The sequence below is a fragment of the Styela clava genome, chromosome 12, assembly GCF_964204865.1.
Source record: "Styela clava chromosome 12, kaStyClav1.hap1.2, whole genome shotgun sequence".
In the NCBI taxonomy this organism is placed as follows: Eukaryota; Metazoa; Chordata; class Ascidiacea; order Stolidobranchia; family Styelidae; genus Styela; species Styela clava.
Genome location: NC_135261.1, coordinates 6,369,367 through 6,385,426, shown reverse-complemented (window position 1 = coordinate 6,385,426; position 16,060 = coordinate 6,369,367). Strand labels below are relative to the sequence as shown.

Genomic DNA, 16,060 nt, shown 5'->3' with positions numbered 1-16,060 from the left:
GGTTTCAGCCTTGGTGAGGATTACAGGCTATTGCTTTTGGTAAGTATTACTTGGCAGTTTGTAAGCTGCCAATAAAATTGACAAAGAAATTGCTTTATTTATGATAATACAATACGGCGCAGTATAAATATGATACAAAATATACAGAGCAGAAATGCGAATAGGAATGTAAACACATACCCACAGCTATATATAATATATTTTTCGCAAATGAAAAATTCTATTCAGTCTAAAAGCCCAAATTTTGTGAATATAAAAAGTTTCGTATACTGAAGGATCTGAGCTGCTTCGAATATACAACTTTTTTGCTAAAAACAAAATTATCACGTCACTCACCATCCAATAGCTATTTTAGAAATACTGTATGCGTAAAAGCCTTCGTTGGGTGGGCGCCTGTAAACGACGAGGAGAACGTTAAATAAAAGTTTCAAAAGAAAGCTTTTTAACGTTTTTAATAAAATATACCCTATGGGTCGCGATAGCGATTGTTTCAAACGATAGCTCAGTTTCTGAGTGATGGATGTTTCTACGCGTCTCTACTGTTTACAATAGTGAATAGCATATTTTACCTCCACTTAATAAATGTCATGAGCACGCTGGAACTGTGCAAAGCCATGATGATTTGTCTACAACTCAGCTGTGTACTATTGACCTGCCAGCTATTTTGTTCGACTTTTGTTTACCTTAAGTTAGCATATGTTATGTTTACTAATGTCACACCTTTCCCTGTTAAACTTGCATTGTTCAAAACTTTTGCTAACCAAACCTAAACTACGATAAACATCCAGATGAATCAAATTTGAAAATTAGTGGCGAATGGACTGATAAATAACAATACCAAACATCATCATTAACACAGCAAACAACGCGCTATGGATTTATTTCATGATTATGAAAATGGAAGACCACTGCATAAAACGAGTATTGGACGCAACTGGGCACGATCGCCAAAACAAAGTCAGCGCGAAGCAAACTATTGGGAGGTTACGCGGGTATGACGGTTACGCTCCGATGCCACTGATCTGGCATCAGATTTCAACTTACAGACGAAGGTGACGCGACGCTTGTCCGACAATGCACCATGCGCACGTGTGTTTTGCATGTCCGGCGTAGGCGAAGATCTGTTTAACTGTGCGGAAGCGCGATTGTCATTTTGGACAACCGCGTCCCCAGAAAAGCAGGGGCCGTGAAGACTATAACTGGAATTTCAGAGTTGAAATTGCACGACAACCGACAATCGATATAAAAATTTAGATCTTTTGAACCAAGCCCCCGCCGCTAAAAAAAAGTAAGTGTGCGTTTTGAGAAAACATCCCAGCCACGTTTTAAAATAACAAATGAGTAATTATCCAGTTAGGGTTTGGAATGATTTAAAAATACCAAGTTCCAGCGCAATTTTCAATTCTAACCCTAACTGGGTACTTCTTATTATTTTTTTTTGAAGGCTGGCGGGGTGTTTTTTTGCCGGATTTTTGTACAAACAATCCGACCATTATTATACCATTCAATGATAAGATTCAAAATTTCGGAACGGGCTGTCTTATGTATCCATATCACTAACACTAGGTTCCCAGTTTCCTCATTCCAGAATGTCACTACGAAAGCTACATTTTGACATGACAAGATCACATAAATCTAATTCATAACTTTCGAAACGAAAAATGTAATTTTAGACGTCATCTGCGGTGTATATCATTCGTTTACTGCGGTCGAATAATATCTAAAACAAAAACGAGTTTTCTGATTAACACGACATTTCGAAAACAAGAGTTCGCGAGAACATACAGAATATCACCACTGATTCATTCTCTATACCAGTGGTTCTCAAAAGTCCACGCCCCCTTTTTAAAATTTGTCAAGTCTCGCGCCTCACTTCAAAAATAGCTAGCTAACAATAAGCTACAAATAACTGATAGCCAGGCGAAAGTACGTTTTATTAAAAAAAAATTGTTGAAAATACATGGATGGAACGTAAATATTGAAAAACAAGTGAACAAATATTTTTATTTTTTTTAATTAGCTCCATGCCCCCTCAAAAATTGTCTACCTTGCGGTTCGGAATGGTACTTGAATACGAAAAATAAGCAAATGTTTACCTCAACAAGTCCATTATTCAAGTCTGACCTACTAGAAATACGGTATTTCATAAAATACTTTGATGCCCTTAATGCTTAAGCCAGCCCTGTAACAAATATCACCTGTATGAAAAACACGGCGAATATTATTCGGCAAATTGAAATAGCACGATGTATCTCGAATTTATGAGTAGTATATGAAATTTGACACTATGATCGGCATCCGGTAACTGAAAATACCGAAATCAGGAGTTCCTCTGGGTTATAATGATCACCAATTCGAACAACCGACTCCTGCAATCAGATATTTAACCAAAACAATTACGCAATCAGATATTTAATCGATTCTGCCACAATTTATACCGAATATAATAAAATTATTTGGTTGGGGATTTCCGTGTCAAACGTTCAATGACAACCAGGCGGAGGGATGTGATTTGCCATATTAATATTTGCCACGAGATTATTTGGAAAACATAGTTTAGTGATGAAATATCCTATTCAAGGTCTCAATCGCAAGGTTCATCAAACTCAAAGCGTATGTTATAAACTCATTCTGAAATGGTTGTTGTTGTTGTTTAAATAACGAGATTATCTATTGTTTCAGACTCCTAAATCTGAAATCCAATATAAAATAATATGTTAATCATCACAAGTTACCATTCGACTAGAGTTGGACACTAGACATTCGAATCGACTTTTAATGGTCGATTCAGAGCAAAATGTCATAAGACGGTATAATAATGTGGCGAATCGAAACCTTTTGTCTAGTTACCAGTCAATTTCTGATATGGGAGCTGAACCGTTGAGAGCTTATACATCTTAATGAATTGAACCAGTTAATTGTATGACATCCGGTCTAAATTGTTTGGGCTAAATATCTGGTTGCAGAACTCACGGGTAAGAATGCGCGGCTCGAGTAATTGAGAAGTCTCTTCAGTCTTGTCGATGAAAAACAAACATATTCAAGTCATCCCAAGCTAGTTCATTAGAAATGTTCACACATTTAGTTGCCTTCACTAAACTATTAATATTTTCATCTGCTATTCATAAAAATTACTTGAATTTTCAAACCCATTTTTCCACCTCATTGCTATGAAAATTTAATTCCGTCTTATATTGTGTGGTTTTCCATTCAAACAATAGCTTCAACTTGCTGCAAGGACATCTATACTCGAATGCCACCGAGTCGTCAACGACACTTGATAGCTGGTAATTCAAGTCATCTACTTGACGAGGTATATAGCATGCGGTCTAACTCCGTAATCGAAACTTTGGTATCGGTGAAGCTGCTCTTGTACGTAGTTGTGATTATTATTACCTCATGACGTCAGAATCAGGTGTGACCTGGTGATTCGGACGCGTGAATTTTCTTTCTAAAGCGATGCCCTGCATAGGGGGTAGCATGAATTCGCCGAAGCTGAAAACTGGTAACGTAAATATTTCGTGGACAAGTCGAGTGGGTGTATGCAGCTGGGGCGAATATCTCTAGCAAGTTTTCCGAAAACTTGTATCGGGACAGCTCTGCCCCGGCTCAACTGTTTTACATATTTTTCTAATACTCAAACAAGCATCATATTCACGAATCTCGAGGCGCATAATGATTTGCGAGAGGATTGCTAGATATCTCGCAGTCGCACGGTGGTTCGCGTTGCATTAGTGGATTACGGCATCCAATACCATCGAGTATATGAATTAGAAAAAATTGATGAGCAACTATTCCCACACCCGACATTGACTGGAAACCGGTCGTGATGCAATGGTGGGCCATATATGATTAAGTTATGTTATTGTCTTTCTTCCTCACAAGGGTATATATGAAAATATCATCAAACTCATAGACGAAATATATCAAATAGTTTATACTTCACAACAATTTAATGATTTCAGTTCCCTCCGATTTATTATTATTTTTCTGTCGGTAATATAAACGAAATACGTTCACGAATCAAATTATTGAGATAAAAGTTTGACACGCTATTCTTTAATGTCCCCGACTGACGAACGCTTACAAGCCGGGGTTTCAATTACCTTAGGTACTTTCCAAACCATAAGTATGTAGCATATTGCTATTTAAATTCGGTTCATTGCTTGGACTAATATTGTGGCACATTTACAGGAAATTGTCGAAATTAAAATGATTCAAATATTTTAGGTACTTTCATTTTGACAGAATTGTAATTGAAACAAAATATTCAACAGTATCAACCTAGTTTGAATCAAGCTAAATTTGGTAAAAATCGACGAACCAAGCTCAAGCATACATAAACGTCATCATGATGATGTCATTAAAAAGCATAAAAACGATTTCAAAATTTGAAGAAAAGGACAAAGTCAAATAATAGAAATATGTAGAGCGTATAATTCAATAAACGAAAGTATACTGAAAGCTAGCAACTATGTCCACAATATTTCCCGTCTAAACGTAACCTAAGAACGTAGAAACGCCTTGTCCGAAGACTGCATGGTAATATTTCCGTGGATCCGTTCCAACCTTCTAACCTGAAATTAATAGGATCGTACAACCTACGTGCCAGTTATATTAGGTTCTTAATTTATCTTTCCAGGACACTTGGCAGAACCAGGCACTTCGAGTACCTCGGTATTGTGATAGTATTAAGAACGCACAAAAATAGGCTCTTCAGAAGTCAATATGGAGGTAACTAATTTTGTTCGCCTACTTTACATCAAGTTGTGTAAAGGTACTGAAGCCTATGGGCAGGGAACATAACCACTTAGCTAACACATACAGTCCCCGACTCGTAATAGAACTAAAATAGGAAAAATCGGAATAAAATTATTGCCTAACCCTATACTGGTACACATACTACGGGAGTACCCAAAAATAGATACCCACAATAATCATATCCAAAACAACGAAAACAAAAAATACTCAGAAAGAAAAATGTGCTTCGCAATGTTAATCGGACACGGAAGATGCCAGCAATTTACCTATTTCCGAGTCTGAGTGTCTGATAACTGAGGACGTGGTATGACATAGAATTAAGCAGGCTTTCTATTTGGAAAATACGATGCAAAATTATAAATGTAGATTCAATTAAAAAAAATATTAGACTCGATACACAAATAAAGTTGAAGCACTGATCTCCTAATTAAATATATTTACTTCATTTTTGGTGAATATGAGCTTAGTCTTCAGATGATAAGTATCTGTAAAATGCTACCATTCTTTTAGAAGACTTCATTTGTGGAATCGTAGGCCAACGAGGACGCACGTAGTATATAAAAGTGCAAATATATATATTTTTTTCAGTTTCAGTGTGTGTGTAGTATGAAAATAATTGGCGTCCTTCTAACAATTTAAGTCTTTTGCGCCCGACAATTTAAACCATACTTTCTATATGACTATATATAGCGAAGACTTCACAAAATAATCAATTTATGAAAGGAAAATGCTGAGTTTGCTGAAGATAGCTCTGTTTTAAAAACCAATGCATTAATCGCGGCATTTCATTTTAGGCATGTGTCTTTCATTTCTATATACACGGTATAATGTGGTTAACAATGGATATGATTAATCTCGGAGAACACAATTCGATACTCTCGTAATACGTGTACCAGGTTAGGGTTAGGCCATAGTTTGAATTCGGAGTTCGCAGACTGTTTTTGTGAGCCAAGTGAATATATCCTCTGTACATAGTAGTCAGTCCCTTTACCCAACGCGATGTAAAGTATTGGTACACACACTGATGGAGCGCCCAAGCCCAAAATTCGACGTAAAGACAAAAACATTACGTAAAGAAGTCGAATACAAAAAACATAAAATTTTATGCTGTCTTGAATACAGTAGGTATAAATGAATTTTTTTCATCGTTCTAAGCACAAGTCCTCTCTTGGAAAATAGAACTAACAGCAGGAGTCTTTTTGTGGGTATCCCAAAAAGTCCATCTGCCTCGAGATCTGGCACATTGCGAAAGGTAGGCAGCATGTCGTCGTGCAGCAGTCATCGCAAATTGAACCCTAAAAAATAAATTTATCATATGTTAACTATTTATTGTTATATTACATAAATCAAATTTTGTCTGATTTTTGGCGAGGCGAAAAATCTATCTGTTCTATCTGTAGTCCGAATGTCATATTAACAGCGGTTTACAAGCGGATATTCTAATTTCTTCATTCATTGGTGCCGAATTGATGGGTGATGCTCCTCTATATAGCTTAGCCCCGGGCCCGCGGGCCAAATCCGACCCGATTGAGACTGCGATTGAATGACACGAGACCTAATGTTTTATACTTTTTCTTTTGTAAAAGTGTCAATAATGTTCACAAAATAGAACTTTTACGTTGCACTTTCATGGCCCGTCAGTCTAGATGGGCAAAATTGTTGGTTCGTGTTACAAAAACCACGCCCACCTTTGGCTTAGTCTCACTGATTTTATTATAAATTAGATTTACCATGGAATTCAGGAGGTTTACACGGGTTGCCAGCAAACCCGTACTTGGAATCCCGTTATTATTTTTGAAGCTATCAAATGCGGTATGATTGCGGGCTGGATATGACCTGCGAGCCGTAGGTTGCCGACCCCTGCCATGAAGTTGTTAATGCTTACCGCTATTCCGTGCTTGTTTCTGAACGCAGCTCTCATCGCAAGATGTCCTCCGGGAACACAACCAGACGGATAACCACTGCATCCCACGCAGCAATTTTCTCCCATTCGAGAAGATATGCAGGCATAGTAACAATTACCAAACCAAAGGGCGCAACAACCTTAAAGTAAATAAAAGTTAAACTAAAGTTATCTGGGTTCATAATACCTAAAATAAGGAATCGAATTAAGACGAGATATAAGTGTGAATCGTCATATATTTGTGTACCCGACTTGGTCCTCCCGTAGTGTGTCTACCAACAGGTTAGAGTTAGGCCATAATTTGATAACGATTTTCCCTATTTTAGTTCTATTACAAGTTCGGGGACTGTCTGTGATATCCAAGAGAATATACCCCCTTCCCATAGGTTTCAGCCATTTTACACAATTCGATGTAAAGTAGGGGAACAAAATTAGTTACCTCCATATTGGTACACAGACTTCTGGAGCGTCAAATAATTAATCGAATAAATACGAGAAATAAGTGTGAATCATCATATATATATATGCGTATCCGACTTTCACCATTCAAATACCTGACATACGAAACTCTACTTTTCCGTTCAAACTACCTGTACCGATATTTACCACATCTATTACCACGTAACTCCCGTAAACATGCTTCAGGATATTTTTCTGCGGCAGTGTGAAAATTTTCACAGAAATAAGAGGTTGTTTACTTACAACTCTTGATGTCATCAAAGCAGGAGCATATGCCGGATGACCACATTGTCCCTTGCGGCTGAGCAATGACCACGGTTTGTTGAATAGCCATTGGCTGCTGCGTAACAACTGTCACAGGCCCCGGCGCAGACTGAAAATAAAATTAATTTTCAATAAATTTACATAATAATGAGGGTACTCCCGTAGTGTGTGTACCAGGTTAGGGTGAGGCCATAATTTTATTCCGATTTCCCTTATTTCAGTTTTATCACGAGTTCGAGCACTGTATGTGTTAGTCGAGTGAAAAAAAAAATGCCCATAGTAATCAGTCCCTTTACACAACTTGATGTAAAGTAAGCGAACAAAATTAGTTACCTTCATATTGGTACACACACTTCTGGAGCGCCATAATGAGGATATAAAAACAAGAGAGCAATGCTCAAATATATATGTATACTTAATTATGCACGATGGTCGCGCAGTGGTACCGAGACTGTTCGCTGGCAAGAGTAGCAGACAGATTAAAAAGTGTTTCCCCTTAATTAAAATGAAACAGTAAAATTTATGTAAATAATCGGGTCATATGGGAATCGGATCAAATTAAAAAAAAAACTCAATTAGTCATTAATTAGGTCAATTAGTTTCAAAGTGAGACTTTCTCAAAACAAATATCACCTCAAGTGGAAATTTGATATACACATACACTTCGTTTCTAAGAAAATGAAAACATTATGAACCTCGCATATTATTAATTACATATTAAAATTGAATCTAACGTTCTATTGATCAATTTGAAAACGAGAATATCGGTCAGAGACCGAAGACTTGTCGATCATAAGTTGGGGGATCCCCCAAAACAGAAACTATGACTCCATAGCGACACCGTGTGTCCCATCACTAAATAATGAAGTACTCGCTAATTATACGACATAATTCATCCAAAATCAATAGGCTTCTGATCCGAGATATGCTGAATGCACTTGCAAAATTTTGAGCGGATTCAACCTCGCTTTCGTGAGATATCGCGTGTATGTAACAGACAAACAGACAAATACCTATCAACATATTTACCGATCCAGATCGATAAGTAATGATTGTACACCTCTATTGAGGTGATTTTCTTGCAACTTATTATATATTGGCGTTGTTTCAGTCTCAGTATATATTATGATACCTCGATCAATTGCGTGGGCAACATATTGTTCCACATACGATAGAAATTGGCGTAAATTGAATATAATTGAAGTAAGTTGAGTATCAAAAAACGTTTATTTTGTTAAATTGGCTGACAATGATTTTCTACTATTTGTGAAATTTACGCGTTTTATATGCGTTTTATGCGAAAAATGAAGACAAAGTGGTACGGTTTATATTCGAATATCAAAAATTCATAAATGTATAAAAAGCTATAATGTTTTTTTATTCAAATATTTGAGATATGCAAACTACATGCAACTAATGATATCACACATTTGTGTGGTGTTCTTTTATTAACTCTTCATAGTTTTCATAAGTATAATATACATATTCACAGTGTCACAAGTGAAAACAAGAAGCCTTTTGCCAAAACTAAATTTAATCGCAATCTCACCAAATTCCTTCAGCTATTATTTAACTAAAACATCAAAATTTGATTTTAGTTTTATTGTGGCAACATCAAGCGGGCCAAATTGAATTACCCAACAGGCCGGATTCGGCCCGCGGGCCGTACTTTGTCATGTCAGCACCGAAATCTCTATATGAATCTATTCAGCTCATAAAACTGTAAACGGGCTAATTGCACGCCATAAGTATTTTTTGATAAATCCTATACCTACCATATGAGACATTATCGTTCGTTGTTCAAAATACCTCTGATGATAAACTATAGATATTAACTGGGACAAATCAAATTACTCAATATGCTGAATATAAGAAATAAATTTGAACTTAGTTTTGCCCTTCATAAAAATAAAAATAAAATTGTTTAATAAAAAATAACTTTTATCGCAAAAATTTTGTTTTAGTTTTCCAATAATAATATTCGGGGTCAGGCGAATGCAAAAGATTTAAAGTAGTGTTTGGGGTAAACAAACTCAGGCTAGTTCAATACATCAAAATCCTGTTTCTTTGTGTCTGTAATTCTTAGGTTTTCAAGATAAATAAACTTCATTTATCATTCCTTACACACAACCGCGTCTCATCAGTATAAAAACTATTTTCGCGCAGATTAGTACGTTACTTTGATACGATTTGTGATCGATCATGCACTGAAGCCTTCGTATGACTACCTCACCAATGTACAGTAGAAACAAGATATTTTTTTCGGACCTCCTGGACCTGAAGTATGCGCACCAAGATGGTGTACAACCTGAACTCAGGTTGTGTACCAGGTTAGGGTTCAGGTTATGCGACATCTTGGTGCGCATACTTCAGGAGCACCTTTTTTCATATACTCTGCGATTGACTGCGAATTTCTCTCCATAATCCTTACGTATTACTAAAATGGAACATGTTCTGAGCAACTTAATTAAAACATTTCAAGCCCTGAGATATATTATGTTGGGCATTGAACTAATATATAGGGCAGGGTCGGCCGACGTTATTGGCCGACGGGCCACATTTAGTTTACTAATAATTGCGCGGGCCACTTAACATGGTAATTATTTTCTAGTTTTGCTACACTGACTAAAAGTTAATGAAAAACAAACAAAACCCTCGCATCAAACTTTTGACCTTCACAGATGTATTAAATGAAGCAAAAATACTTAATAAAATTACTGATTGAAAAACAACAAACCTGGTTAAGATATATTGAAAACTGACTTTATAACAAAATTGAAATTGTAAAGGGACTTTATGAACACTCTATGTATATTATTATACTAATATCACATATCACACTAATTATCCATTTCTATCTTCGTCAATTACTAAAACCTCTTCTCAAACATCACCTGGTCTCTTATAGGCAATTATATTCTAATACAGACACGCTATCATGTTATTTTATTGAAATTGGAATATGTACCGGTAGCTTCCACTAACTAATTTCCTTCCCGCATTATGAGGAGGATTTGAATATAGAAGCTATCCATGTTATCATAGGTTAATTGAAAGGAAGCAATCTTCATTAGAGACTGGTCAAATTGAAAGCATTGTTGCGCGAATAAATCCGTGTATTCTTAGAATGGTTCATATATAACAGAAGTAAAACATGAAATACTTTTAATAAATTACGCTTTGGTTCACTATTTCAACTGTTGAAAACAACTATCTCAAAATCGCACATCTTGATTCCTAGCTTGCTTAATATGCTTCGAATTCCCCAATCGTTTCAAATACACGAATTCAAACTTTACTACTTTGCGGAATAATATTTCGGTACAGTCAATGACAGCCCAACAATTCTGTCGCAAGTGTTTCAAGTTTCAGCCAATGCTTTGTCAAACATGGCGCAAATATAAAAAAGTATGTTTTCAAAGATTATCAATGGTCCATATATGGCATTTAATTTTGATAAATGCGTTGTGACATCTTATACGAGTCAATACGGAAGTACTTTACTGGCGAGGAAACAGTGGGTTTTTTGTTTATATTTAATGTATGATCTTATAATAGAAGTTCCAAAAAGCAGGATAAAGTATAAATTCTCTTTCCGACTTGTGACATATTTTCCGTGAATCCGAAAATAAGAATCAAAAATTAATTATATTCGGGCACAATGTCACGGCAATCTGAGGACATAAATTGTGTGGCAAATTCGCGATTAATATTAATTAATATTTTCGTATTTACAAAATACAACGGCGATCTATGGACTTAGAATGCGTGGTAAACTACCCGATTATAATTCGTTTTTGATTCCTATTTTCGTATTTATAAAATAACAAGCCGGCAGGCGCCCAGGATCTCCGCTGATAGTGATGCCTGCACTCAAGCTATTGATTGCCATCCATAGAGACTTGAGGATCTTTAACGGTGGCGCGTATAAAAGGGGTATAAAAAGTCGATTTGGACAAGCGGAAATAAACGGTTTTAAGTAAGTGAAGGGGATGGCCAAAAAAGCCAGTTCATATTTAACGCTGCGCGTTTTGTAGACATACTCGCGTGACTGATACGAGGTGGCTAAAAAGTAAAACGAAAAATATAATGTTTGGTAGGCGCCCAGGATCTCCGCTAATAGTTGAGGTCCCCTCAAACAACCGGTTACCATCCTCAGGAACTTGTGGATCGATAAACGGCATCGTGATCAAGTGAACGCGTTACCGAAATTGCCAGCTCATTTAAACTCTGCGCGTTTCGTAGACATTCTTGCGTGAGTTATAAACTGCAGCTGAAAATTAATATAATGTTTACTAAAATCACTAAGGCTTGCCCAGTATATGGAGTATCGGGACGAAAGTCAACTTGTTCGAAATTTTATTTGTCTCTGCGGAAGGTAGCGTTCTTGGAATTTTAATTTTCGACTCGGTTGACAAGAAAACAGCGATAAATTGTAAAAAATTTGAAATTTTCTTAACGACCGGCGAGATTTTTCATTGTTGCCATTGAAACGAAACTTCAATCCGGACCTTCTATATAACGCACATCACTAGGGTCTTAGGATAACCCAGGTGTAAAATTTCATCTAGTCCAGCCGGACGCTAGAGCTTGACACACAGACAGTTAGACAGAACGACCGATAATGAGGGTCTCCCATAGCGGAGAGCCGGTAGGCGACCAGGATCTCTGCTGATAATTGATGCCTGCATACAAGCTATTGATTGCCATTCATAGAGACTTGAGAATCTTTAACGGTGGCGCGATTAAGTAAGTGAAGCGGATGGCCAAAAAAACAGTTCATTTTAACCCTGCGCGTTTTGTTGACATACTTGGGTGACTGGTATACTGTCGCTAAAAATTGAAAAAAATAATGTTCACTAAAATCCCTAAGGCTTCTCCAGTTTATGGAGTATCGATACCAAGGACAACTTATTGGAAAGAGTATTTTCCCGTGCGGAAAGTAGCGTTCCTGGAATTTCAATTTTCAACTTGGTTGACGAATAAACGGCGATAAGTTGTGAAAAAATGGACTGAAACGTATGGACTTTCTATGAAACGCACAATACAAGGGTGACAGGATGACCCACGTGAAAAATTTCATCCCAATTGGTCCAGCCGTTTAGACGCTACGTCTAAACAGACCGACAAACAGACAGATACACAGACAAGCCGGTAGGTACACAGACAGACATACAGAATGACTGATAATAAGGTCTCCTACAGAGCGGAGATCCAACAGACAGACAGACAGAATGACCGATAATAAGGGTCTCCTAGAGAGGAGATCCAACAGAACGACCGATAATAAGGGTCTCCTAGAGCAGGGCTTCCAAACTAGGGGCCGCGGCCCTGAAAGGGGGCGCGAAACGAATTTTAGAGGCCGCAAAGAGAACACCAAATTTGCACGAAGTACTATATTTATTGTACTTTTTCAGTCTCTTGATTCGAAACACAATTATTAAAAATTGTGTAAAACAAAAATTTTACGATTCCGAGTTAATACATCTTCATACCGTGTTTCCCCGAAAATAAGACAGTGTCTTCGATTTTCTTTCGAGAATAACACTAGATCTTATTTGTGGGGGATGTAGAGAATAACGAGATTTTTTTGAATGAATACCGATTTCCATTTACCTGTTTAATAGAATGTTTTCATTTAAAATAACTGCTAGATATAGATTATTAAAGTAGAAAAGATTTCTCGCTATCGACTAGGACTCAGTGGTTCTCGAACTTCATTGTATTGTGACGCCCTCCAAAAATATGCTCAAGTTGAGACTTCCCGTGAAAATACGTATGAGATACCTTTCAATAAAAGACCTTTATTGCAATGAGTTTCATATAAACGAACAAACAAAACCTAACGACATTCAGTGAAATCACATTTAATGGACCATGGTAGAAAAGCCTGCTTTGTAAAAATAGGGGGCGATTGCTACGTAACGGAAGAAGTAAACCATACATGCTGCAATTTCGTAGGCTGTAGTTTATTCATTTGCTGAACCGAGTTTATCGAACATGAGTTATTTTTTAGCATTTTAGAAAAACTAGGCAGAGATAATAAAGAAAAGTTAACCTTGATTAGCTTCAAAAGGCATAAAGTACATATTAACGATGACTAATTGTGTTTTATTTTGAAGCAGCATATTTTTTGTGTAGGTGCGCCATGAGCTTTTCCCTGATAATTTGGAGCGCACAGACCGATGCCTTATGCTAAGTTTGATCAATAAGAGTGAACAATTTCGGATAAAGACCAGCCCATCGGTGGCCAGACATTGTAATTCATCATTTAGGCCTGCATAAACAAACATTGCGCCACGGCTGGACTTGTTATGAGGCAAAAAGCATTCGCACTCATTACATTGAATAATTGAGTAACCTTAATCTGAGTAAATATGTGCTTGTGTTTTTTATTGAGTAGGCCTACTAAAAACTGAGAATTAGCTGTGTCAATAAAACATCGAAAATGCATATTTTGAACTGTTTAGCATTATTAACTTAATCAAGGGCCGCGAAAAATTTTAATATATCAAAAGGGGCCGCGAGCTCAAAAGTTTGGGAAGCCCTGTCCTAGAGCGGAGATCCAATAAAAGTATTATTACTCAAACATATAACGGGGATCTGCGGACTTGAAATGTGTGGTAAAATTCCGAATATATATAATTTTCGATTCGTATTTTCGTACTCACGAAAAAATTGTCACAAGTCGTAAAAATAACTCATACTTTATCCCGCTTTTTGGCGAATAATTTGGATAATGGTTGGTATTTAAAAGTATGGATGTTTTACTAGGATGATTTTGTGTTGCGCAAATATTCAAATCTATCACCGATACCACTATTTAAAATGCCTTGTCGTATTAATTTGATTCTGTTAACATAACTCATCGCAATAATCTGCAAACATGAAATGCCTGGTAATATAGCCAGCTTGTAGATAGCAGTTATTCCATTGTTTATTGTAATTCTTTCATATACTTAGATAAGCTTATATTACTTGATTTTATTTTCGAAACTATTCGAAATTTCATATTCGAATGCTAAAAGCCCCCGAAAGGGTGCCACGAGCCATAAAAGGTTTGAAACTACTGCGCTGTAACAACCATGTACCTTTTGGCTGAGTTGTTTCAAGCAGTGGTGAGATTTAGGGGGTTCATTTATACGGGTTCGCGCCCAATTTTGAAATGTCGTTATAATGAGCGACATTTGGCGTTTCATTAGTTATGTATTAGATTTATGCAAAGTGTGTCGTGTTAATGTAGCTCACGTAAGGCGTACAGCTATTAGTTTGGCGTGGCTATCTGAAATGAAGAAAGCTATTAATAAAGCGTTCGAAACAAAAAAGGGACCTCCCAAGATGGTGCACAACCTGAACTCAGGTTGTTTACCGGGTTAGGGTTCAGATTGTGCGACATCTTGGTGCGCATACTGCAGGAGTACCCAAAAAAGAATCTGTATTTAGGATTTTTGAATTCCACCAATGGTTACGAGTATAACTATTAGAGATCATAAGACTAAATCGAATATAATCATGGGATGCGGATTGCTGTATGATATTACAGATATGTATATATATAGCGTGGTCGCCAGAAAAGCAGAAAATTTGTAGGTCAGATGAGATCACGAATAAAATGCTTGCTTACTCATTACTTATTGATTTTAATCGGTAAGTATGTTGATAGGTATTTGTCTGTCTGTCTGTTTGTCTGTCTGTTAGATGCACGCAATATCTCACGGAAGCGAGATTGAATCTGCTGCAGATTTTGCATGTGCATTCATCATATCTTGTACTGAAAGGCCATTGGTTTTGGACGAATTATTTCGTATAATTAGCGAGTTACCAATTAATTAGTGATGGGACACAAGGTGTCACTATGAAGTAAGAGCGCTGTTTTGGGAGATCCCCTAAGTTTCGGTCGATAAGTCTTCGGTCTCTGACCGATATTCTCGTTTCTCTTTCGGTACGTTTTTATTCCATATGAGGTTTTAGGTCAATACCATTTGGGTTGTTTTTGGTTTCTATATATGTTATATTTCTATATAGACTCCTATATAAAAGAACCTTTTAAAAAAACTTTGTAAAAGTTATTCTTTGGGAAAATATATAGCTGTTTGACGAATTTTCTGTTTTTCTGGCGACCACCATGTATATTTGCTGCTGCACCCTTTACTTGAAACGGCAATAAACTTTACTTACCGGCACTGCAACTGAATTCATCTGCATTTGTGATCGAGTGGCAATTACAATAGAACGATTGCAAAATGTTGACAGATAACAGCCAATATTCCGCGTATTACAACTCAGTAGACGTCTCGTACAATGTTTTATTGAAGGTAAACTCTCTTATGTAGAACTGTTTTACATCAAAAATTGGAAAAGAAATACAAGTTTAGCCCTGTGGTTGTCAGTTACTTGTGGAGGCAAGCTTGTCGTCCGAAAAATCGACCAAAATCAAATTTAGTCTGTGGCACTGGGGGCAATCCGAAGCAAATGATCCAACTCCAGTCGAAACCATATGAAAACATAATCTGAATTTCGATTGATTTGCATGAACACTTTTACCAATACTTTGTGTACAATATAAAGGTAACTAATTTCGTTCGCCCAATTTACATTACAATTCACACAAGTTGTATAAAGCGGCGGAAGCCTATGGGCAGGGGGTATCTCTATAGCTACTAACCCCCAAAT

General features: G+C 36.8%; 1 protein-coding gene across 2 annotated transcripts; it reads right to left on the bottom strand.

The window, feature by feature from the left end:
* Positions 1-3,847: 3,847 nt before the first annotated feature.
* LOC120329579 (placenta-specific gene 8 protein-like) lies at positions 3,848-15,722 on the bottom strand. Of its 2 annotated transcripts, none has more exons than XM_039396234.2 (4): positions 15,566-15,722; positions 7,367-7,496; positions 6,647-6,804; positions 3,848-6,056 (listed from the first exon to the last, which is right to left on the bottom strand). In XM_039396234.2, exons 1-4 carry the CDS (start codon positions 15,590-15,592, stop codon positions 5,943-5,945), a joined length of 429 nt encoding a protein of 142 aa, XP_039252168.1. In that variant the 5' UTR covers positions 15,593-15,722; the 3' UTR covers positions 3,848-5,942. The 2 variants fall into 2 exon arrangements, with proteins under 2 accessions (XP_039252168.1, XP_039252169.1); XM_039396235.2 differs by lacking the exon at positions 15,566-15,722 and adding an exon at positions 9,163-9,272.
* Between the last annotated feature and the right edge of the window lie 338 nt (positions 15,723-16,060).

Bases quoted from the DNA above. Each gene is read 5' to 3' on its own strand.
- LOC120329579 (XM_039396234.2), bottom strand. From the start codon at position 15,592: ATGCAGATGAATTCAGTTGCAGTGCCG. The intron at 7,497-15,565 runs GTAAGTAAAGTT...TTTTATTTTCAG, and splicing joins TGAATTCAGTTGCAGTGCCG to TCTGCGCCGGGGCCTGTGAC. The intron at 6,057-6,646 runs GTAAGCATTAAC...TTTATTTTTTAG, and splicing joins GAAACAAGCACGGAATAGCG to GGTTCAATTTGCGATGACTG.